We start from the raw sequence: 22,916 nt of genomic DNA, 5'->3' as shown, positions 1-22,916 counted from the left end.
GTATGAAATTGAAATACATTTATTCAATGACTGTAAATGTAATAACACTCTTATCAAATCCCGAACAGGAACTATCCCCCCAAAGGCTTGCCCGAGGTGAACAGCTTCTGTCAAGAGTATAATGGAAGAGCTATATAAAGGTGAGCAGATATAATATTCACTTGAACCATATATATGCACGATTAATATAAAACTAAATATCCCTAGTACCATCTCTTGTATTAGTTGATCCCAACTTCCCGAATTTAAAACATTTGCGGGATAAAACTTGCATTGAAAGTTTGACACTTAACTAATGTATTTTAATTACTAGTAAAATAGATATAGCTTGGTAGCAAAAGCAGTGGAAGCCCGGATTTGCAAGCCAAATGAGGGAACGACAGAATCTTGAAAAAGTTCATGTTTTCAATTACCACACGTACATGTGTATCACTATTGACATCTAATGTGTGTATAAATATGCATATGGCTGTTTATAATTTGTATTGTATATAAAAAAAAAGTAAAAGGCAACGTTACTACTAACATTTTGTTTTAAAGAGGAAAATATAAATATAATGAATTCATCAAAAATATGATTTTTTTCAGATTCAAACATTATCATAAGCACCCCTAACCTTATTCCTACATTTTAGCATATACTTGTACCTTTTTAAAATTTGTCTTCGTGATTTTTTTTTAATTCAAAAATTGGTCCCAAGATATTTGATACCAAGTTAAATCAAGAAAGACAACTCTTAAACAGGATCTTTCAAACCAAGATTTTTGCAATAGTTCAGTATTTCTTTTAAATTTTCAGTTTTATTCAATTTCTTTTTTTCATCTTATTAACCAACAAATATTGTTTCTATTTTCAGATTTTTGTGGGATTTCATCCAGCAGTTTGCCTTAAAAGAATTTTTAAATATTTTAGTTTCATATTTATGTGGATTCCAATAAAAATTATACAAACTTCATTCATTATTATTTTGTTTTTCATTTTCAAACTTTATAACATTTCACTTTCATAAGAGTTTTATAACAGAAATGTTTAAAACTTTGACATATAAAGAGTTATCTGGAAGCAGACTGATATTTTAAAAATTCTCTAAAAAATAGAGTATTATACTTTGAGGTCTATTATTGTTGAATACTGTGCCTATTAGTTGTAACAAATGCATGCAACAAAAATCTCCTACACATATTTGGTGTAGACATCCCCCTTAAGGTCAAGATCTAGTCAATAATTTTAGAGTGCCTTTAAGATGTTATATTCATTTTGACGTCCTAATTGATTTGAAATACATATATTTCTGGTAATTTATGACGATAAAAAGATTTTAAAATGTCAAATAAAAAAGCGAAAGTGTAGTACACTATAAATAAAATATAAAGATAAATCAAAAACTTGAAAAAGTTTTACATGCATGGAGGGGCATATATTATTATTTTGAGTAGGATAAATAAGTTGAACTAACTAGGTCATTATAATTTAGATGAGTTTTTTTAACGAAGAAAGGCTAGTTTGCATTCGGTAGGGGACATATTCTGCATCCTCAAAATGTTTTTCGTGTATATATTTAAATGTAGCATTTCAAATAAAAATTATTTAATATCTGGTCGTTAAATTCTTGCAAAATATTTTCAAGTTAGAATGCATATAAATCAACATTTTTATACATATATACATCAAATTATGTATACCCCCATATAGCTCATACTAAATACGAAATCACTAATTTTGTTTTATTACACACAAAACCCCCATATCCATATATGTACATGTTTTATCTTTTTTTTTAAAAAGCATAGGCAAACAATGTTTATACAATATACATGTAACGCTATGATATCAAAATTGCTAAACAAGAATGTACAATATTTTCTACTTTGCAAGTTCAACATTACGTTTAATAATAGTTTCAACTGATTTAAAGAAAAGTCGTTCATCTGGAGACATTTTGCATTTTTCTATCAGGTCGTCTATATTCCAAATCTGACTACACTTTGGGCATGGGAGACCTTCAGTTAAGGCACCAGGCAATTTCTCTTTTGTCCAATCAAAAAGTGAATTCGGAGCTGTACGTAAAAAAAATAATATATAAGTCATGCATAAAATACAATAAGTATAAAATGATCATAAAATTGTGTTTGGAAAAATAACTAGAAGAAGACATTGACGTCTGGTTTTCAAAACAGGAATTACCTTTGAGAAAAATATTTTGGATTCTTCAGTCTCATACATAATTTGCAGATATTTTTGTGAAAAAAATAATTTATCAGATATAATCATATACGTATAAACATAATATAAAATCATATGGAAATAAATCGTGCTATTGCAGTCCGAAGGGCCTGCCTGCTTTGCAAACAATTGTTTAAGTGTAGGTTTGCAATTCTGAATTGAGAGTTAAATAAGGTCAAACGTGTTCTGTTAATAGCATAAAATAATCATTATTCACATTTTAAGATGAGGAAAACCAATTTAATGAAAAGCAAATATATGGTTTGAGAGTTTGCTTTTCATATCTGTAACTAATACTTCTTTAAGCACTTTAAACGAAAACGATATGACCACTTTGCTTTATAAATGGTGTCATGTTTCATAAAAAACATGTAGTTTTAAATTCTTATGAATATATGATATGATACATTGTTTACATTTTTTGTAGATGCGGTATAGCTACCTGTCCAATGTCCACACCACATTTTACATTTTCCGACAGTTAAACGTTTGTTGGATATAACGTCATCAACCGGAGTTTCGTCATCCTCTCCTGTCGCCGTCATCCTGTTTTCGTTTCCTATCATCATTTCATTGGGTGTCGCGTTAAGGGTTTCAATTTCAGTGTCATCGTTGAAAATTATCCCCTTTTCTCTATCGACGATAAGTAGTATATCTCTTGGTTTTTTAATCTTTGCAGAGAGTAAGTCTCGTAAATCGCCGATAGTTTTGACGTCCTACAGAAATGAACAAAAACAACCATAGAAACAAAAACAACAAAGATACGTCCAAATAGAAAATATGCAAGAGTGTTTTATTTCAGTACTACTTAAAATAAAAGGTGTTTGCTAAAATACTAACTATCAACATTTCATAATTTTCAAAAAAAAAGAAATCAAACGGTTAACGACGTTTTAGCGTTTTCTTGATTACTTTGATAAATATGTCATATTGATTATTAATGATTTGTTATTAGTAATAAGTTTATTTAATTTAAGTTTGTTACCGTTGTGTAAAAATGAAATATCTTACTATATTCGATTTCTTTACATTCTTTATCTAATCAGCTTTTAATATGTATATTTCATTCAACAATATTTATTTAGCTTTATGAATTTTTAACTTTGTAATATTTTTATGATCAAAATACAGACTAGTGTATATATGCGAGCTTTGTCTATTCCTTCATGGATTAAAAACGTAATAAAAAGATTTCAATAATTCGCCGATATCGGTAATCTGATTTTTGTGTCATTTACAGAGCTTTAATTTGTATGAAATTGCAGGTTGATATTTATTAAATGTCAAATCCTGTATTCAAAACCTTGGGCCTGATGGGAGGACGAGAGAGGGTTCTTATCAATCCGACAACTACACCAGTCACAAATCATTCCATTGATTAATTTCATGATACTTTGACATTTCATCATTTTACTTGTATAATTGTATCTGAACTTGTATAAAGTGAAAATTTACATAGTGAACCATATTTGAATGTAAAAATTGTTGTTTTTTTTTTTACTTTACATGAGTTTAACACGTTCTTTTTCACTTAACTAATTTAATGATTTATAAATTATCCAAATTAAATTTACCCTAAGATAACCATTCTCGTCAACATCCCCGGACAAACTACGAATTCCAAATTGTCTGCTATCCTCTACTTTTTGGGGACACCTATATTACGATAATAAAGAAAACCCATCTCTTAATATGCACAAAATTTGTTTCGAATAATTTAGGAAAGTATCAACAAACATTAATATGTTTTCTAATATATAATTTTCCTTCAAGCCAAAACATTCAAATGATTGCTGTTCAAAAAGGTCAAGGAGATAACATAAGAGTATTTCACTAATGTGTGTTCCATACTGTGGTTTTATTAATATTCAAGGGTATCAATTTTCGTTGATGAAGTGAAAATCACAGTTTCAAGGATACGTAAATTCTAGGCCATTGACCCTATCAATACAAAATGTTAATAGAAATTGCATTTCAATGAACATTTAATTTCGTGGATCAACTTAACAACGAAATCCACGAAAATTGGTATCTAGCGATTATTGATGAAACCACAGTATTACAAACCAAGGGGAAAGGGGAACACGTTTGGTTTGGTTGCTAGAAAAACCCGAATGAAGCCAAAAACAATTTTCACTAAATTTAACTTAGGATCACGTTCAATGAAACTATAAAGAGGCATTTTTCTGAATAAACCAGTTACCAGATTTTCTTGCGGACATTTTTTGCTATCATTTTGTATATTTTGCATACATATGTATGATTTATTAAAAATGATTCTCTTCTTTCTTTTTTTTAAATTTGCAATCTGAATTGAATGAATGAATTAGAGTATTTAAGTTTTGAATTAGTACAACATGTAATTATGTATTAATGTGTGGGGGAAACTGAAATAGATTCGTGTACATGTTTTTCGCTTTCGCCGTTATTTCACCTCCTTCATTCTTCTCTTTGTTTGCTATAATCGAAAAAAAATATACCACAGTTATCTTTCGTTAAAAAAACATTTAACTCGGAAATGTCATGAAATTTGTCCATAAGTACTCTCCCTTACAGTTACGTTAATTACTTAATTTATGATTTTTGACAAGAACAATTTAAAGTATTTCATGTATATATAATGTTTCGCTTAAAAAAAATCGTAAATAATAATTTATTTTTTGTACTTTGAGTGGTGATAACTTTAAGAAAGAAAATCATTATGTAACATGTATAAATAACATTAATGAAAATAACCTTCCAACAACGGTATTTCTACTGTTTCATTCTGGTCTTCAATTTGTTCTATAAAATAATAAAAGATGCATATTTATTTTCTTCATAACATTTCAACGGCAGATTTAAATGCGATTATTGTTATTTAGCTTTATTAAAAAGACCAAGGCTATTTAATTCATTGTACTTGAATGAGGCATATGCATAGTTACGGTTTTGTTCAACATTTATTTTTCCATTTCTAAAAGTCAACCAAAATTTGAATGTGCAATAATATACAGAGCTCACAATTCTATATGTAAACAAAACGTAGTTTATGTTTTTGTTTAAAAAATACAAACAGTACTGATCATTTTTGTTTCTAGTATTTAATACATTGTATAGCTATAGTTATGTAAAACCTGTCACACCGAACTGCGTCCTCAAAGCGATCCCGCTGCGTCCTCAAATAATGTAAAACAGAAAGGTTTACGCAGTAGAGAATGCTCCCAATGACGTCATGCGACAATCGAAATACCTTCAGATCTTTTATGTGACAGTGTATTATTAGTCTATATCGCGCTCTTACTGCACATTCACAGCTTTTTAACGTGTTTTTCATTTTGCTGCGTCCACACAGCGACCGGACGATGTACCCAAAAGAGCTGTTGCTGCAATCACCGCGCTTTTTTACGTATATTCTGCTTTCTTTATACAGTTTTAGTATACCACTGAGGAAGTCAGCTAGATTACAGTTTCCTGAGAGCAAGTCTATTCCCCAAAGCAAATACGATATTTTTCGTCAACAAGTTGTAATGTCGAAGAGAAAAAATATAGAATTGCACGAGCATTGTATTGAGACGTAAACCTGTTTTGTGATGATGCAAGAAGAATAAGTATAGTAAGTCAAAAAGGACGTTTGCAACTAGAATAAACCCATGTGGTAATGGATATTCATGATTTTATTCGGAATATTTTGGAACTTTTCCTTTAATTAAAAAAAATATTAAGTGTCCCGAATAGGTGTGTACCAAATCATCGAACTGACGCACCTTTTTAAAGGAATCAGTTTTGTTTGCAGGGTATCAGTCTGTGAACGGCGATTTTCAGGGAATCAGCGAATAATTCTATCGAATTACTCTTATATAGTGAAAAATATAGTTTTAATATTGGCGTTTATACAGCGCTTCTACGGTGTTTCTAGTGCGTTGTCATCCAGACCACAAATAATTGAACAATGCATGGTGTACAATAGCAAACGATAGAGTATTCTCAAACTTAATGTAGATGAATATGTAAAAAGTAGCATTTCCGAAAATTCCGAGTTTGATTTCATGACATAGATAAAATTTATGCCATTTCTTCTATCTTGAAGCCCTTCTGTGATTTGTGGCAACTAATAAAGGTAATGTTTTTAAGACTAGTCTACGAATTGTTCTGTCTTTAACAAATTATTTAGTTATAAGCTACGTTTCAATTACACTGTACTTTTGTCAGTAAATCAAACAAAAAACAATGCCTTAATCATTTGTTATCTTTTCTTAAATTCCAACTATATTGAACGTCTTATGCATACAAAACACGTATGTGGCAACACACTTTGGAAAAATTAAGCTCTTTGAAAAAAAAATTAAGTGCGTTAAATTTGGGACAGAATCATTGCACTTTAAAAAAATTGTTTAAAGTGCGTTATGAAGGTACATCAACATTTTTAGCATCGAGACACATAAAGCACTTTAAAAAGTATGTATATATCACTAATTTTCTTGATAGTATGATGATTTGTTAACAATAGTATAGGGATAGGGATGGGGTGGAAGTTAACAATAAATACAGGTCAATTACGAAGATATCATTTGATTGATTACAGTTAGATCGTCCACTACCCCTTTTTTTCCTTTCAAAACATAAACGTCATTCAGCAACTTAGAGTAAATGTATTAAATCAGAAAAAGAAATACGCTTTGCTGTAAATTAAGTACAGTGATATTAAAAACATGAGCTGGTCAAAATATTTTCTCCAATGGCATGTTAAAGAATCTATGAGTGTTTCAACATAACCCCTCTTTTCAAATTCTGATAAACCACTTCAGTATAAAAACGAAAATTATATGAACATCGACAAAAATTAAATTATTATAAACTTATAAATAGGCATTAGGGCGTGGTGGATTTTTTTTTTTATCTCGCATTGTTCCTCTAAAAGATCCTATTGTTTTTGATAACCATAACTAACGTATTTTTTTACATCATGTTAGGTTATAGGCCCATGCAATTGAAGCCAATTGAAATATGTTATACGTTATCTCCATTATCAATAAATAAATTAATTTTTGTTTCTGGCACAGCACAATATACCAGATAACTAGTAAGTTTGCTTCTTACAAAAAGAAGGGAAATGCAGTTGCTAAGCGAGGCAGTTTATGTCATATTTGGATACAGGTTATTCAAATCTCCCGAGTAGTTCCTTATGTAAATTGTCATCAAACTACATAAGCTCAATATGAAAAATATAAAAATCAAAGTACTGAAGTACTGAAAGCCGGGCTCTTTTGTTGTGTCTTTTGCATATTGTGTAGTAAAAACTGGCAATCTCTCTCTCTCTCTCTCTCTCTCTCTCTCTCTCTCTCTCTCTCTCTCTCTCTCTCTCACCATGTTTTCAATGTCGGAAATGTGCCAGAGAGCGACTACATTGTTTTGTAAGCGGCTAATAAGAAAAATATTATTATTTATTATTTATAAATCAACAGTGAGTTGAATTTTGAAACAAGCGTTATAAAATGAATCCCCTTACTCTCATTACTTCTATACGCAGCCAAATACCAATGCTTTAAAAAATAGTTTATGGAAATTCATGTGCATTGTATATATGTGCCCAAAACGCACAGTCTTGTTTAAAAAACACGTAATTAATAAGAAAGGAAAACAAATTCAACGCAAAAACATGGCTCTCTGTGTAACTATTTCGTAGAGCGGAAGCTTTTACTTTTACGCTTTCAGTAAAGCCCAGATAAAAATCTAATCGACAAACTGTTTATCAATTTTGATGAGAATATATTGGGTTCTTTCTAAAATATATCCCATTAAGCAACACAATGTTAAAACATTTTTTTATTGTATCTAAAATTCTACAAAATCTCAAACTATATATTATCCCGCCTAAACCCTGAACTATTTTTTTTTCAAAGTGTGTTAATATTGACGATATCAACACACTTTGAAAAAAGATTTTTTATTAAATGTGCGTTGACTTGGTCCAAAAATTAACGCACTTTGAAAATTTTGTCAACGTGCGTAATTTTTCAAAGTGCGTTGTACATGTAACACATGTAAAAGGTCAAATAATATTGTACATATTTTTTGTGAATTTTGCCTGCGATCCTTCGCCGATTCCAGTATTACACTAGGGGAACGCAACTAGGTGAGACATGACCTTTAGCTTATAATTGCCATTAGATTAGAGATGGAAATGCCATTATTGTATAATTAAATAAAGAATTTGTTTCAAAAACCTCGATGCAAACAAAAATATGACACGAAACTTGTTTAATAATCAAGAATTTCAAGCTCCGTATATTAGTTTTATCTTAAAAGGTGATGTTTAGCTTACTTTATGCATGATTCAACGTACCATTTTGCGTAGACATTCAAATATGAACAATACAATTTTAGATTTCTCAGCTGAGTTAGCTTAGTAAACGCATACTTTAAAAAAGTAAATAAAACATCAAGCTAAAGACAGACTAAAAAGTACTTTTTATCAATAAAGTTCTTACTTTCAATGTCGTCCTTTTTCAAACACGGTATTGTAAACTTTATCCATTCCAACTTGAATCCGACGACAAATAGCAAGATCAGCAAGACCAATATTATTCCAAAACTAACAGCAAATGCAGATGGGACAGAGGTATTGAAATCTGCACTCCTAAAAAGAGAATGCGCTTAATGTCTTCTGGAGTTACATGTAATAGCCTTTAAGCTGACATGAATTCAAAAAAGCATTTGGTCGCCATATTAGTTTCAATAGCTTCTCTACTACTACAGGGGTATATATACCGGTTGAGAAAGTTACGGTCGGTTGCTTTTAAATCGAGGCAATGAGGTTGCATGAACTATATTCATGAATTATACATTGTAGTAAAATGTTTGTTATAAAGAATAAACAACAATCAATAAATTACACAACATATTTATTCTTAGGAAGAAATGTCAAGCTACCTATATTATTTTGCACAGATAGTGCTGTCTTACCGGTTCTTTGCATGCACACCGAACACGTGTGTCGTTCATACAGAGTGCTTAGTGGCTGTATCTTTTTGAAGACACCAGCGGAACTACATTCATTACAGTAGACAAATGATAGTATATCCAAGAAAGTAACAACGTAACATTGTTTCTATCGGTTTCTTCAAAAACGCTTCGTTTCTAAAATCTATGCGACATTGCTCGATCTGCCACAGTGTGTGGTTTGCGCATGTACGATGTTATTACGTACACAAGGAAACGGTCCACAATTATCGAGGATTTTTGAAGCACCTGTGCCTGGATTTCAGTCTGTCTTGTTCCGTCGTTTATTTGATTTTCCTTGCCAGTGCAGTGGTTGTCATATCATTTTTGTTCAAAGCGCGTTTCTACAAGTCTGTTCGTCCACAGTAACGTGTTCTGGTGTATGAAATACCTGAATGCAGTGAAGCATGAATAGTGCTCTTGGCCTTATATAGAGTGTGTTTAGAGATGAACAGAACAATAGAAATTGACAACTAATATGGCGGTAGTCGGAGATAAAAGGGAAATAATGCGTATTTATGAAATCATATCAACTTTAACTTATGTCAAATGTTCTTTATTAAAAATTCTCTGATTTCAAGCTAGCTACAAAAGATACTTAAAAGTTTATGAATTCAAAACATCGAATACACATATCTTACATGTACATTCTTTGTTGGAAAACAAATGTTTTCTCAATTATGCTTCTGTAACATGTCTGGTCTAAAAAAGATACAAGTATATTCATGATAAAGATGACATTTTTAGTAACTTAAAGATTAATTAATGTTAAAGGAAAAACATAAAGTCAAATAATATGTTTTCATTGCTTACACTTGTAAGACTCATTGGATGGGAACCTTGATGGACAGGGAGGATCAAACTTTGTACAGTCCAAACCAGGGTCATTAATGATTCTTTTGTTTACTTCACTAAAACGGGCACAATATCCTGAAAAGAAGAATAAACGATATACATGCATGATAACTAAGAACACTAAATAAGCCTAATTTCAATCAACATATGACATTAGTCAAATATTTTGTCTACGAAATTGGTTAAATGTAATTTAAGATGCAACCGCTGTTCTTCCAATATAATACATTACATGTATTTCTAGCACATGTATATTATTATTTATTGGCAGTTTATTGTTGTTGATTGTTTATATGCATCATCATCATCATCATCATCATCATCATCATTTTGCTTGGGAACTGCTAATTGTAATTTCAATGGACCAAACAATTTAAACGTATTTTAGTTCATGAAAATCTTCATAAATTCACTGAGGAAAAACGATCATTAGGAAATTTGTTCTGCATGCTTACTTTGGCCGTTTAAAGAGAAGCACCAGTAATCGCATGTCTATCATATGATAATTGTATTAAAGAATAAGGAGTCATTACTTAAATATTATGAGGTGATAACTTTGGTCGTTGCGTGCTAAAATCCAATAAAGCCCGAAGTGCCTTATAAAAGATTTGATCACGCCCGACCGAAATTATCACGTCACAATATTCAAAGATTTCAAAGAAGGGTATTTCTTTCCCATGTACAAACTTTTCAGCCGTTTACCAAAGAATAATTTGTACGCTGATAATTGAATTTCATTACGCATTTCTAAAAACGATGCAAAAGTAATAACTGCTGCCAATGTCGTTGTCTTAGCGAGCTAAGAAAAGCTTTAATCCCATGTATTTACCTGCCATAAACCATACAGGTGCACAAAGTTCCAACAACTCTGTTGTCTCTTTATTAAGAACACAATGGTACACGAAGTTCTCAGCCTGTGTACAATTCTGAATCTTTCCGAGGAAATCACACTTTTTCCTCTCCGCTGCCGATTTCCACTCCATAGCGTTGGAAGGACAACGAGACACAATGGAGACGGTGGGTATTGACTCAGGACACATTGATGATGCTAAAGACTAAGAGGACGATCAAAGAGATAATTAAGTACAAATGTTTAAGCACAGTTAAATAAAAGTGAAATTCGTTCACTTACTTACAAAGAATGCCCCACTGGCAAACATAATGGCACAGAGCACAGACATCATTGTTTAAGTTACGATATTCTGAAGTCCCATTAGTCTATAAAGCAAAACAGACATATACATTTATACTATTCATTTCATTTAGAATTAGAAAACTCACCTATATGTCTATAGATGATTGCATTTCAAGTTGAAATTTTCAACGTTACTATGTTATATGCCACCTTTTTTCAAAAATGTTTGTCCTTTGTTTTTAAATCTCAGTCTACCACACACACTTAAACTTTGTAAGATTTACAAATTTTAATTATTAATAAACTTAATTCAACCAGCAAAATATTACGTCAACTTAGTCCCAAGTTTTTAAAGGGTTTTTTTCTGAACGGTTTTTATACAACGTGTTTCACCATATCATCCTTCCAGTTTTTATTTTAATCTTTTATTAGCTTCCACTGTCATTGTAGTATTGTTTTCCATTTGCTATGTATTAACCATACAGATCTAATATACTGACGTCTTGTAAAGTAAATTTAAAGTAGATTTGCATTAGGCAATTCATCTCCATTATTGGTAATTCAATTCCAGAGTCTTGTCATCAGTTTGGAATATTAACGGAGACAGGGCGTCGATCACGTGACTTTTCTTGATCACGATTTTTGTAGTTGACTGAAAATATTATAAACTTTAAAAAAATTCAAACCAGTGAGTTTTTATTAAGTGCGCTTCTTATTTTGTTCTTTAGGTCAATTTTCAATATAATTTTTATCACTTTTCCAAACAAGACTGTCAAATAAAAGACGGCTTTGAAAAAATAATTGGGGGGGGGTCCCTCCCTTATCCAACTTTTCCGTTTCATTTATTAATATTTATTAGAGGTACACTTTAGAACACAATCGTTTCAATGTTTACATATCATAAGGTTTACTGCCAATCTATGTCGTGGTATAAAAATATATATAATTTAATATAAAAAACGCCAGTGTATGCATATTTATTTGCATTATTTAAACCAGAGTTGTCAGATATAAAGTATCTACCAAATGGTTAACTCGCCCTACACTTTCTGCCAAGACGTTAATTAGTCTACCCGCGTTCCTTGGCCCCCCGTTCTGGAAAGTTTTTTCTATCAAAAATAAAATGACAATAAATGAATCCATTTTGTTTAAGTTATTTTAATTTACCATAAATTGCCAAGGTATCTACCCGCGATGTATGATGAACTCGTCCTACAATTTCCGCCATGACGTTAATAAGTCAAACCGCGTTCTTTTCTACATGTACCCCGTTCTGGAAAGTTCTATCCAATTCTCTCACCAGAAGTCGTGCTTAGGAAGTGTCAATCATCAGAACTAAATTCGCGAATTGAAGAAACGAATTGCCTTATTTCTTTTTTTAACATTTCTCAAAACTTAACTTATCTGTATGCTCTAGGTAAGTCACAAATAAATATATTAATTCATTACGTAGTAATTCAAAATTATTTCGTTGCAAGTATATATTTTCATATAAACTCCCACTAACTTGGATCAACCAAAGCGTGTCCACCACCTTACTCTTATCTTTGCTATTTCGAGCTTGTTTATCGAAAATGAAAGTAGGTTTTTAAATAATTTCACAAAAGTTATCTATCAGATAAAATTCAGTTATAGCTTACGGACATCATCTTATATGTGTTGAAATACCAAAGGTGTAAGCAATTACTCTGATGAAGGCATGCATTTTTTAGTTTATTTGCAAAAAGTCTTAATTTATAAGTATAGATATTAATAGGTAATAACCGTTGTAGATGTCAGGTTGTTTGAATCGACTATATTTATTTTATAGTTATGTAAAGATAACATATTCATTCTGATTTCTGTCCCTCAAACCCTATTTTTTTTATTGTAGTCGGCAGACACATTCTGATAAGTTGAATGATGTAAAATTTCTTAATCAAATATACAAATGGCAGCGGAAATTTAACTCTTTTAATTTTAGAAAAGTAGACTTGTATAATCATTACTAGTTAATATAGAATCAAAGATGTATTTTAATTTAAATAATTATTCTGTTAATATTGATAGAAAATGTTGAAAAATGTATCGCTTTTTCATTTTTCAAAACAGAATTTGTCACAAACAAACTTAATTACAAAAATAGGAGTAGATTTGATTCTTGGTGTAGTATCTCTGTTAAACGCTTAGTAAATGGCAATGAAATGTGTATATGTTATACACCCGTGCTAAGGTTGAGATATGAATTTTTTAAAGACAATTTCATTCGGCGTTCTTTATGTGCCATCTGTTTGAATTTAGAATAAAAACTTTAGAATTCAAATTGTTGATTTATCATTATTTCTGTAAAATTGAAATATAATTGCTTTGTAAAAAAAAAACGCCAATGATGTATATGATAATAGAATTTATATCTGTTCTTAATTAAAATTATTGAATAAATTTCCAAATATAGTAAATCAAATTATTTAATTGTGTCAAAATATTAAAAATGTCGGGAAAAAAAATCCTAATGCCATAAAAGGGTGGTAATTCATATCAAATATCTCCCTTGCAAGACAATAAAGTGGTCACAAAAATAAAATATGTTGTAGAGGACTTCTTCATGTTAATGAGCTAAACAATAAGCAAAATTAGTTCATTGACAAATAATTTTACATTACAACGTCATGTTTCCGGTTAAAGTACTATTTACTGTCATGCTGTACCATCTTTGTTTCTGTTAAGACTTCAAACAAGCAATATCTTGACGCTTGAATAATTTTTTTAAACTGAAGCATATTCTTGCATTTAAATGTTTACCCCTCCGATTGCCCCAATATTCCTTTACGGTCAATGATAGCACACCATTGAATAATGCAAGTATACACGTAACCTGGATTTGTGCGTACAATAATTAATGATTAAAGCTTGTGAATTAAAATCCATTTATCTTCAACGAAAACTCTTAATTTACATTACCCAACAACAATTTTAAAAATAGACCACATAAAACTTTACATTACACTTGTGTAACCACAGGTGTACCTTTACGATTCTTAACTAAAACATTAAAAACCTTACACCGTGTTCTACCATCTAAAAATAACTGATATGTTGAAATCAAGTTTCGCATAGCTACAGATGGTGTCCGCCTATCTTTAAAAGCCCTTGAAATACCGAGTAAAAGGTATTATTTTTCTTTGTCGACTAATCTTCAACCTCGTTTGTTCATCTGGTCTATTTTTTCATCTTTAGTATAAACGACGGTTCCTAACTTTTTATTCTATTTGACAATGTTACCCGTCAAGTAAGCACAATATATAAAAACGAGCCATGTCTGTTTTTAAAAAAATTCATCAGAAATGTATAATCTATTTAACGAAGGTCTATTTTTTTTTTCATTCGTTCGAAATCTAGATTTTAAACAATATCACCTATGCTACAAAGGACCATCTATATTCTTTTCGTTGTCATTCATTCAAAATTCAACACTTTTCAATATGCTTCATTTTATTCAGTCTTTTTGAAAATTGTCAAAAATCATGTTAGATTCATCGTTTATAGGGAAGTGGCTGCTATGGACGTCTATCATTGTATTTTTTTTCTTTACAATCAATTCTTAAATGGCGGTTAAAAGTTATATTGAAATGCGCGTGTTTCAAAATAATAGAATGTAAACAGCTCTGAACAAGTTTTTAAGTAAAAATACATACCTTATTATGCAGATGACAAAGTGTAATATCCAAGATCTATAAATAATCAAGGATTCAACATCTCCTTCAGTTAATAGTTTTGTATGAGAAATAATTTAAAAATTATAATTTTCTCAAGAAAGGGAAGCTCATCAAAATACGGTTTTACAGGTTTCTCGTCATCAATACTTTCAGAAATAAACCACAGGTAGGCACGTCTGATAGAGAATAAATTTTCAACGTCGAATAGTTTCATAACTCTTTTAAAAAACCCAGATTGTTTTACTTTCGGTTTCCATTAAAATTCCTTTAAAAATTTGTAAACTCGTTCAACCTGCAGACAAGGCACATATTTTGACAAAGGGTTCTTCATTATTACTATTTACAAAATTAATTTCACAGTTAATATAATGTATTTAACATTCTGTATCATTGAAAATGATTTGCTTATTTTTTCAAAAATATCAAAAAATAGTTAAGGATGTTTAAAAAATTTGTCATCTCTGTTATATAATGTATTGTCTTTGTATGAATATTTCATTCATTTGCATAAGTTATTTAAATACAATTGTGTCCTGGACTTTAAATTCCACGCAGTAAAGAGGTTAAAATCGGATGCTAGGGAGAAAAAAATAGGTTTGGGCATTAGCTTACCTGGTTCTTGTGCAATATCATGGGTAACTAAGAGAACCAAGGTAGCACACCTTTATATGAATCGGGATCGGGATTCCATGTCATATGCACATGTTCAGAAGCACTATAATTGTAAAATTGTCAGTAAAGAGTATAGAAACAAAGTATTCCTTTTAAAGAAATAATGAACATAGAATTAAATGGACAGAAATAATGTGAAATAAACTGACAGCATTGGTATAACGCAGTTTGAAATATTTGTAGGTTGTGTATAACATTAACATATTCCATAATGTTGTGTAGCAACACACCTTGAAAAAAATTACACACTTTGAAACAAAATTCAAAGTGCGTTAAATTTGGGACCAAGTCAAACCACTTTGAAAAAAAAAATCAAAGTCCATTGATTTCGTTGCTATTTACGCCCTTTGAAAAAAAAAAAAATCAGGGTTTGGTAGAAATAATTGACACTTTTATATACAATAAATAATTGGATTAAGCTTGTTTAGCTCAACGGGATATAGTTAAAAAAAAGAACCAATTGCATTTTCAGTAACATGTAACTTGATAATTATAGTTTGTCGATTAGATTATTTTTTTTAATATAAGCTTATGTGGTTAGACAATTTAAATATAATGAACTTTTCGGGAGATTGGAATTATCCAAATATGATATAAAATGTAATGCATAGAAACTGCCTTTTTCTATTTTTGTGTATGCAGCAAACTTACTTCTCATTTTTTACATTGGGCTATGCCAGAATCGAAAATGATTCATATATATTGATATGGAGAGTATTAATACATAGCATTTTTCAACCAGCTTCTATTGCAGGTGCTTATAAACAGACATGATGTGAAAAAGGATACTTTAGTTATGTGAACATCAGTGCAAAAGAATAAAAACCACACTTTAGTGTTTATTTTGAAGTTTATAATAATTTATTGTTTGTCTATATACCTTTTCTTTATAAAGAAGCGATTTTTTTTATTTGATTTCGTAAAGAAGGCATATGTTGAAACACTTACATATTCCTTAACATACGATTGGAAAAATTGTTGTTTGGCTAGTCGTTTTTATGATATCACTATACTTTAATTACAACAAAGTGTATTTCGTTTTCATTTCTTATATGTTTACTCCAAGTTAATGAGTATTTTATGGTTTGGAATGAAAGTTGAGGGTTAATGGACCTTCTTCCTGTAATCAGTTAACCGACCTGTATCTTGAGTTAATCCAAACCCCAGTCTCATTCTCAAAGCCGGTAAATTAGATTTACTAGCGTTTAACGGACTTTGAACATTTTTTTAAAGCGTAAAATTCTTTTCAAAGTGCGTTGTTACACAACATTATGGAGTACGTTAATGTTATGCACAAACTACAACATGCATCAAATATCATAAATCGCGAGTTGTTGTTGTTTTCCGAAAGAGCTTACCTATACTTTTAGTAGACGAGGCTTGTGTGCTTCATGATAAAACAATGTAATGACTTCATATAATACGTTGTTGAATAATAATGTCACTGTATAATAGTTTACCTTTCAAGAGAAATGCATCAAAATATAAAATCAATTAACAAAATCTGCATGGTTAAAAAGTAGTGCGAGGCCAAATGTATGTGCAAATAGTTAATTTGCAAAATGCCTAATATCATACATATGTACATGCAATTTTCATTATAATTAGAGCTCATAATTATGTTTAATTCTGAGGTAAAACGTCAGTGCTATGGGTGATTAATTGTACACATTTAGTAATAAAAGGCTCAAAATTCAAAGTTTGCAAATTTACATTTGGTCATATTTTTATCTGCACAAAAATTGAAAGCGGATACAGCTATGAGTCACACTTTCCTGAGATGGAAGCTTTTAGAAATCAATATTAAGGTCTTAGAGACCCTGGAGACCATTCTTATCATAACTTCTTACTTCTGGATATTTTATCGAATAACATTGTAAATATGCTGTGAATAATGACTTATACCAGAACATTATAGTACATGTATACCAAGAATAAAAGGGGGCTTTAAGGGGTCAATGAAACAAACCTGCAACTCTTATAATCAGGTTTTGATATATTTAGTTAATTTCAATATTTTGCAAATATATATGATAGTATTGAATTCAAATGTTACATAATAATTGGCAAAACCAAAACCCAAATGCTAAATCTTTGACGCTGTTAATCGAAATGAGGAAATATTTTAAAGCATTATTTCAACAAAACATTTTTTGAATGATGTTTTTAATATCTGTACACTTTCAATGTTCCATGTTTACACCCTTTGTGTATCACGTGGTGTTAAATACAGACACTCAAACAATCAAGCTTTTGCGACTTGTGAGAGTCTATTGCAATTTATCAACATTTTTATTTACCATACATCTTATATTTGTTTTTTTTTAAACTGTACAGTTACAAGTCAAAGTGTTTTAAAGTGTACCTAAAATACACTCTCACAAACTTTGAATAATAAATGTAATGAATAATTACATTTGTTCCTTTTTAATAATTCATGTTGATAGTTTGCAGAAGCTCTTTTCATTTTAGACTCCTTTCTCTCTCTCTCTCTCTCTTTCTCTCTCTCTCTCTCTCATGGCTTTTTTTTTTTCTTTTTTTTTTTTAATTCAAATTCTTTTATTGATTTTATATAAAACAATTTACAAGATTGTGGTCAAAGATGGCTTATACATAGATATGAATTTCAATTGAAATCATTATTCATTATTATGCACACAGTGATAAATATAATAAAACATACATACTAACATACAATGTATCGTCCGAAAACATAATCATACATGTATATATTGAAATGTTACATTCATTGGTATACGTAGTAAAAATAAGTTGAACCCCTGGCTTACCCGGTGGACATAACACATACATATGCATACAGTCCATCACTACGTCCCCGGGTAAAGCGCTAATACACATAGACAGTCCCTATGTGTATCGGGTATATTATTGTTTTGAAAAGAATAACAAATATCAAAGTTTAGATATCAACAGTTGAAAAAGCTCATTTTCTTTTGTATTTTTTAGCATTTTCAGAACTGCACAGTGTGTCGTAATATACTCTTTGAATGAGTTTTTTATCAATAAAATTGATTCGGGTAAATTTTCAAGTCTACAATACATTTTACATTTGTATATTCTATATGCAATAAATGACAAAAAATAATTATATAATTTGGTGACTTGTGTTTCTCTCATGGCTTTAAACAAAAATATTGAATGTTTATATATAGAATGATACCCTTTTGACAGCAAACTTATATAAATTTGTATAAACTTGTAGAATGAGATGATTCACAAAGGTCATGTTTGTTTTAAGCAAGATTTTATTACTTAAATCCAAATAAATCAATGATTTTTTTTTAAAAAGCTAATTTATGTGTCGATTATATTTAATAGCATTAAATTAATTTATGTTTTCTAATGCTGCACATCCTCACCGCAGCTCTGTTTTTGCTGTCTGATAAATGAACTCAACACTCTGATAAATGAACTCAACACTTGTGAGAGTTAAAATATGTCATAAAGAAAAATGTAAAAAGAAAACTATAAACAAAAAAGTAGAGGATCAGACAAAAATCTGTTCACAAAAGATGTTAAAAAATGTGCCAATATGCTAATCCTCTTAAATTACAGATATGAACAACATTATTTTGGTCAAAATTGTATGCAATATATATGAAACCAGCAAAAAGATGGCACCTCAAAAATAAAATATGCACCAAATGTGAATTGCCTAATGAGTTTAAACCACTGTGAATGGTTCGTTCTACATTAATTATTTATATTGAGAACCATTTTATAAAATTGTAAATATTTACAATGTTTTCAGCAATTATTATTTTTTCCATCTACATTATATCACCGAACAATATTTAGGCGGACGATGTATGTAAAATAAATCCAACAGATGTTGTGTTACTTTTTAATAATTCAAGGGGGGGGGGGCTTGTACATTTAAAGTTCTCGTATTAGATGGTATGCTCATTTTTACAGTCAACTGCCTCATTTTGGGTTTTTACATTATAAAAACAGAAAAAAACAACAGTTTTTCAAATGATCATGTCCATACTTTTTCTAAAGCATTTCAAACTTTTGCAATTTTGTCTTCCTAAAAAGCGTACAAAACAGGCTCATACGTACATGAATTAATATCAAATTTTATAGTGCTTGCGATACTTTCCCGCTGCAACACATTACGATCAAAGCCTGGATGCGAGAGATCTGTGGAAACCTCCGTTGAAGAAGTATATTTGTGACTAGGTCTAGAATCATCACCGGAACAGTAATTTTTTGTGGTCTCGTTTTTCGTATCTATGAAAACTTGTCTTTGCTCTCGTAGTGGTGAACTATTTTGAGATGTTCTCCGTTTTATAACATCTCTTTTTTTTAGTCGCCAGATGACAAGCGTGATAAAAGCTGAAACAAAGATGGATGACAAGACAGAAACAGCAACAATAACTGCCATAGAACTTTTTTCGGCGTTGTGTTGCATCGTGTTGTGTTGCGTCGTGGTTGTGTATAAGTAGCCAGAACTCTGGTTAATATCTAAAATTAGAACAATTTAAATTATAAATACGAGATTATTTTTCTCGCTGTGTTAAAATCTTATGGTTAAATAAGAAACTTTTATTTTTTTTTTTTATATATTCATATATTGGTAAATCAGTTTATTTGTTTATCCGTTTGAATTGTGGTTACATACCTGTAGAAACGTAACATCCAGTCATGAAATTGCAGTTTGGTTCGATGCACTGACACGCTTTCTGACAGTCTTTCCCGTAGGTCGGATATCGGCATCTGTTTACACATCTGTCACCAAAATATCCATTTCTGCAACCAACTGTTGAGTTGTTTCATTAGTTTATTTCGTAATATTTTTCTTTCTATAAATACCCCCCAAAACAACAATTGTTTTCAGAACATTCGATACTGAAACTAAACATTGATACAATTGAATCATCTCAAAATTCACTTCAGCTGATATGCATATACACGTCTGAGTTCTTTCTGTCCTTCCTACAGATTATTTTAACGCATACATGTATGTTCACATTAAACTTGATCCAGCAAGTTTATTGTGACGTTTCGCAACTTAATATGATAACATACGTCACAAGCAATATGAATATATTTTTAATGCAGTGTAATTGTCATTTCCATAACTACTGTTCTTATCCTTATCGTTTTTGTTAGCATTATGTATTTTATCTTCACTGCGAAACATTTAACACAGTCCAGGAATGTGCAATGCAGTCTGGATAATCGGGACTAAAATTAATTAAATAAAACATTCAGATACCGTCTGGTGAAAAACACCCCGTGGAGATGTCACAAAACTGTTCTTTGCATTCACAGAACCCCTGACAATATTTTCCGTAGTTAGGATAGCGACATTGCTCTGAACAATTTTGGCCATGATATCCGGGTAAACAATCTAAATTCAACAGAAGTTAAACCAAAGGTTATCTAATAATCTCGGTCTCGATTAATTTTATATGTTTTATTTTTCAGTAAAAAATGTTTTCAAATATAATTCAATACAGGTATACGTTTACATATTACTCTTAATTTATATAAATAAATAATTGTAAGCAACCATGTACTACGTATTTCATCCAATATAAAATTTTGTGTCTCAATCTAATATCTTATCAAATTTCTTTGAGTAAGTGTATTATTTATTGATAAAAATGAAACATTACCTTCATTTTCAAGATTTTTTTCATCCATTACTTTAAAGCAACCAGTCCTTTTTCAAATGAATGAATTTTTAGTTCAAATAAAATGCATCAAAATCGGTATCATTTTGTTTTATTGTCTAGTTTTGACAATCACGGTGATATTTATTTTGGCTATATATTAGAACAAACTAATATTGATTTACAAACAACTACTACATTGTAAGGGGCAGAATATGGTATGGGAGATTTACCCACAAAAGCTACAAAGAGTTTAAATATATGCTTATAGATACTAAATAATCATAATATTAAAAATTTGATAATTAAATACTCATACGATATAGAAATCATAAAGTTAATTTGAGGTCAGGAATAATATCTTCAGTTAATTGTTTACTTGGGTAGCCATGTCAATTTGAATTCAAAAGGCCAAATACGTCAAACAAAAAAAAAACTGTTTTTAATTCTGTTCAGTAAAAAAGAAGGCATCTGCCCATTTTTATAACGTTATAACTCAAAAAAGCTGTTGGAGAAAAGTATCTTGTGAAAACTATTTTTTTGTATACTTATAAAAATATGCATTTGATATGGTAAAATGTTTTTTTATACTTTTATTTGACTTTTCCCTTTTGAATTGAAAATGATTTTTAGATTCAACAGCAAAATTAAAATATTAATACTGAATTCATAATTTAACGCACAACTTCATATTTAGCCATTTAAATGTATTACATGTTCAGGAGTTGATTTAAAATTATTGATGTATATATCACAATCAAAAATACATATAACAGCCTTACCTTTTGCAGCAAGAATAGATGAAAAGAAAACAGAACAACAAAATATGTGTGGAATCCATTTTGTACGAATATCTATCATCTGTTAACGCTATGGTGTCGTTTTTTTTCCTTTTTTAGGAATACAGACCCACACCTATATCCGTCGGAAACTCAAATAACAGAGTTTGGCAATAATTCAAGTTCCTGTTTTTTACTTTATATGGTTCTTGCAAGACTACATTTAAATGTATATTTTCCCTTATTTGTTTTTACCTTGTGATTCTTATGTCACGTACATGTACTTACAAACAAAAAAAGTAAACACAACTATTTTATCAATCAAAGCAGCATGTTGCCATGTATCTATCTATCTATCTATCTATCTATCTATCTATCTATCTATCTATCTATCTATCTAACTTTTAATTCACACATTCAAAAACTGTCTAATTAAAAATCAACACCTGCTGCCAATGGGTTTAACAGTAATTTGTATAAGGAAACCATTCTATCTATTTCCCTATAGCAGAAGTTTATCAGGAAGAGAAATACTCTTGCAATTTCTGGTCGCCGTAATGACTACCTACTGAGAACAAACATTTGTTGGGGTTTGTTTTACTTTTCAGAGAGCTAGCTAGCTAGAAATTCATTAAACAAGAGGCCCAGGGGCCTCATTGCCCACCTGAGCAACAATTGCCTTTACTCTGATCAAATAAGCATTACAGTATAAAAATCACAATATCTTGACAACTAAGTACAGTAGATGTTGCTTTAAAAAATTTAGCAATTTCTATCCATATATTTTATGGTAAATATCAAGCCTCATTTGTTGTTGTACCTGTAAGAAGATTTTTCTGTATTCCTATATACCCCCCCCCCCACAATTTATGCCCCCACTTTTCTCTAGAGAATCATGGTTTGATTAAACTTTAATCTGCACAACCCGTGCTT

At 30.4% G+C, this 22,916-nt stretch overlaps 2 protein-coding genes across 9 annotated transcripts; both read right to left on the bottom strand.

The window, feature by feature from the left end:
* Positions 1-461: 461 nt before the first annotated feature.
* Positions 462-15,568, bottom strand: LOC128184098 (uncharacterized). 8 transcript variants are annotated; one of them, XM_052853429.1, is made up of 11 exons: positions 15,503-15,547; positions 11,193-11,278; positions 10,890-11,108; positions 10,019-10,135; positions 9,847-9,907; positions 8,695-8,843; positions 4,961-5,008; positions 4,631-4,682; positions 3,799-3,880; positions 2,667-2,940; positions 462-2,058 (listed from the first exon to the last, which is right to left on the bottom strand). In XM_052853429.1, exons 2-11 carry the CDS (start codon positions 11,242-11,244, stop codon positions 1,865-1,867), a joined length of 1,248 nt encoding a protein of 415 aa, XP_052709389.1. In that variant the 5' UTR covers positions 11,245-11,278; positions 15,503-15,547; the 3' UTR covers positions 462-1,864. The 8 variants fall into 8 exon arrangements, with proteins under 8 accessions (XP_052709389.1, XP_052709387.1, XP_052709388.1 ...); XM_052853427.1 differs by lacking the exon at positions 15,503-15,547 and adding an exon at positions 14,870-15,149; XM_052853428.1 differs by lacking the exon at positions 15,503-15,547 and adding an exon at positions 12,235-12,355.
* A 3,130-nt stretch (positions 15,569-18,698) lies between these two features.
* Positions 18,699-22,087, bottom strand: LOC128184100 (protein draper-like). Its single transcript, XM_052853436.1, has 5 exons — positions 21,987-22,087; positions 21,208-21,254; positions 20,805-20,939; positions 20,208-20,345; positions 18,699-20,050 (listed from the first exon to the last, which is right to left on the bottom strand). The coding sequence occupies exons 1-5, from the start codon at positions 22,043-22,045 to the stop codon at positions 19,614-19,616; spliced, it is 816 nt and encodes a 271-aa protein (XP_052709396.1). The 5' UTR covers positions 22,046-22,087; the 3' UTR covers positions 18,699-19,613.
* Positions 22,088-22,916: the final 829 nt, after the last annotated feature.

This window comes from Crassostrea angulata, chromosome 5 (assembly GCF_025612915.1).
Source record: "Crassostrea angulata isolate pt1a10 chromosome 5, ASM2561291v2, whole genome shotgun sequence".
Classification (NCBI taxonomy): domain Eukaryota; kingdom Metazoa; phylum Mollusca; class Bivalvia; order Ostreida; family Ostreidae; genus Magallana; species Magallana angulata.
The sequence above is the reverse complement of the archived record's forward strand: the minus strand, read 5'-3'. Positions and strand labels throughout refer to the sequence as shown.

What these genes read in the sequence shown, in the direction of transcription:
- LOC128184098 (XM_052853424.1), bottom strand. Translation starts at nt 11,244, where the DNA reads ATGATGTCTGTGCTCTGTGCCATTATGTTTGCCAGTGGGGCATTCTTT. An exon ending in TTGCCAGTGGGGCATTCTTT is followed by an intron (nt 11,116 to 11,196) that starts GTAAGTAAGTGA and finishes TCGTCCTCTTAG; the next exon opens with TCTTTAGCATCATCAATGTG. An exon ending in GAAAAAGGACGACATTGAAA is followed by an intron (nt 5,009 to 8,694) that starts GTAAGAACTTTA and finishes ATTATTTTATAG; the next exon opens with AACAAATTGAAGACCAGAAT.
- LOC128184100 (XM_052853436.1), bottom strand. Translation starts at nt 22,045, where the DNA reads ATGGATTCCACACATATTTTGTTGTTCTGTTTTCTTTTCATCTATTCT. An exon ending in AAAAAATCTTGAAAATGAAG is followed by an intron (nt 20,940 to 21,207) that starts GTAATGTTTCAT and finishes TGTTGAATTTAG; the next exon opens with ATTGTTTACCCGGATATCAT. An exon ending in GGGGTGTTTTTCACCAGACG is followed by an intron (nt 20,346 to 20,804) that starts GTATCTGAATGT and finishes ACAACTCAACAG; the next exon opens with TTGGTTGCAGAAATGGATAT.